This window comes from Limulus polyphemus, unplaced genomic scaffold (genome assembly GCF_000517525.1).
Source record: "Limulus polyphemus unplaced genomic scaffold, Limulus_polyphemus-2.1.2 Scaffold455, whole genome shotgun sequence".
NCBI lineage: Eukaryota > Metazoa > Arthropoda > Merostomata > Xiphosura > Limulidae > Limulus > Limulus polyphemus.
The window spans coordinates 252,863-255,845 of NW_013666065.1; the positions used below are offsets into that span (position 1 = coordinate 252,863).

Sequence of the window (2,983 nt, forward strand, 5' to 3'; positions counted from 1 at the left end):
TAACGCCTCCACGGCTGAAAGGGCGAGTAGGTTTAGTGGGACGGGGATTCGAACCTGCGACCCGCAGATTGCCGGGCTCTCTCTCTCTCTATGAGTGTTAAGACATAGTAAAAACACTTGTATAGGAAAATATAATGCAGAAGTTTTTGTGTCCAGGTAAAATTCAGCACTAAAATGGTAAGGTGCGTGCAAATAATAATATAATTTCAAAGACGGTAAAATCTGAAAATTTAACAGATGGCGACACTTAAGTACTATGAGCTAAAAGTTAATTAGCTGAAAAATATTCATCATAAACACCACCTTTCACCTTTAATGATAATTAAAAGGTTAAACTATTCATCGTCGCTAAGGAGTGAACATTTTAATCAAGAGGATAAAATATTCATATTCACAGAACGCAATGTTTAATATATTTCTGTTTAATCCGAAAAGAAACTAGAACGAGTTTACTTTTAAGTGGTTTTTAAAACAAACGACTGCTCTAAACATAGGATTTACAACAGACCTGTAGTGGGCCAGGTCGTCTTTGTTCCCAATCAGAGCCATTGGTGGCTGCCCTTCTTCACCAAAATCTTCGTTAAGAAGTTTTAAAAGTTCCCGCGCTTTTACGAAGCTACGTTTGTCAGTAATCGAATAGACGATGACATAACCATCTGCACCCTCAAGAAGTCCCTTCGATTTGAGTGACGTAAAAGATTCCTAATAAAGAGGATAAAATGTAGCAGTCAGATCTGTATATACCTTGTGAACACTGATGCTTTTATTATCTAAAATAAAAAATGGCGCAATAATAATAATAAAACTATTGAAAATATCGTTTAGATAAAATATTATATTATATGATATAATATATAATTAATTAATAAATAGATATATAATATAATATATAATTAATAAATACATAAATAAATAATATTATATTATATGATATAATTAATTAATAAATAGATATATAATATAATATATAATTAATAAATACATAAATAAATAATATTATATTATATGATATAATATAAAATATTATATTATTATATTATAAATATTATTTATAATAGTTAGATGTCAGTCATTCACTTCATCAGATATAACTTCAAACTACTATGGAGTTAATTATTAGGGCGACTAATGCTTTGATAATTATTCTTCTGTGTTTATATTCAAAGGCAAGCTTTGCAGTTTTGCTTTATGTATATGATTAGTATTGTTTGGAATTAAACAATTCCTAGAAAGTTAACTCACAAATCTTTGTTTTCGTCTACTTGACGAAAACATAAAACAACATGCGTAGATTTATAGTGTAATAAAAGGCGCACATTTTTGATCCAAGCTTTGTTTTGGTTCCAGTTCTATATTGAAAAAAGACCGTTTACAACGCATGGCTTCACTAACTTCATTGTACAAAAAATTCAGTCACTCAACCAATAATGACTTTTAATAAATATTAGCTCTATGTTTTTTGCGAGAGATGATTTCTCTTTCGGAAACTTCATTATTGTACATCATATGAAACATATTAGAATCCATTCGAAAAGTTGAAAACTTGATATGCCAGTGAGCATTTTATACGTTGCAAGGTCTTTTCATGTCGGAAGTCTTTTCATATTTCCTTTTTTTTTTCAGTATTAGATTATTTTGTGGCTGAGACCTTCTTTTTATTTTGTAAAATTAGATTATTTGTTTTATGTACAAAGCTGCATAATTGACTCTCTGCGTTATGCCCACCACAGAAAACGAGCCAGAAATATTACACGCTCACGAGCTCACCGATGACTTACAACAGGCATTATTAGATTCACGAATATTTTGTAATTCCTATATAGAATTCAATTGAATTTTATTCTCGTAATAAATGTCTTGAATCAATAGCAACGATCAATCAAGAAACATAAAAATAACAAAATGAAAAATAATAAATATATAAAAGTAAATATTAAAAAGAAGTAAAACTTAAATGACAACCAACTGTCAGTAATTACATTCAGTTTCATTTTTTAAACAATTTATGTTAAAACAAGAATTTTTACATTTTAACGCTTAATTAATACATATTTTTTATTTTACTTCTCTTGAGTTAATTGTAATTGTTTGTAATTAAGCACAAAGCTACACAAGGGTCTATCTGTGCTCTGACCACCACGGGTATCGAAACTCGGATTCTAGCATTGGAAGTGTGGGCACATTTCTCGAGTGAATTTGTTTTCTTATTCTATATTTTGGCTACTATGTATCTTATTGATCGTTGGTTTATTAGTTTCCTGAATAGCGGTATGTGTAAATCTCTGTTAAACCTAATATCATAGCTATAAATTTCTTTATTTTTGAATAGATCTTGTAAACTAGGTAAATTGATCAATTCATTTTTACAATATACATAACACATGCACCTAACTTTGTTAAAAACGTGGAGGGTGGGATGTAAGGAAGAACTAGCGAGCGAAAAAAGCAAAAAAAGTGGTTGCTGAAACTATTCAAAGTGGGGTGGCACTTGCCCCTTCTGCCCACCCACCTCCACTAGTTAGGCGCCTATTACACATGAAAGTACTCATTAAGTACCTATTTATTTCATGAATATGTAATATTTTGATTTTTTGAAACAAATGGTAAAGAGAACCTTGATAATTTAACCCCAAAATTAATATTACAATTCGTTTTTTCAAGTACAGTAAATAATTTATATTATGTTTGGAAGAACCTCTTCATGAAATATTAGCATTTACTAAGTGTGGATAAGTAAAACTGTAAATAAAATGTATCAAATATTCATTATTAACTTATTTTTATTCTGTTTATTATATACAATACATTTGTCCATTCAGTTTCATTTATCACCAGTTGTTATACTCAAACATTAGCCGTAGTCCATTCATATATATATATATATATATATATATATATTGTCACTATATTATTGTATACTATTTTATAATTTCACGCAAAGCTAAACGAGGGCTATCTGCGCTAGCTGTCCCTAATTTAGCAG

At 29.5% G+C, this 2,983-nt stretch overlaps 1 protein-coding gene across 1 annotated transcript in view; it reads right to left on the reverse strand.

The window, feature by feature from the left end:
• The window catches only part of LOC111085541 (ras-related and estrogen-regulated growth inhibitor-like), a 27,661-nt gene that overhangs the window by 15,257 nt on the left and 9,421 nt on the right, over window positions 1-2,983 (reverse strand). Inside the window, exon 4 of the mRNA XM_022384578.1 lies at window positions 509-702. Coding sequence (XP_022240286.1) covers window positions 509-702 — 194 coding nt within the window. The remainder of the gene's footprint in view (window positions 1-508; window positions 703-2,983) is intronic.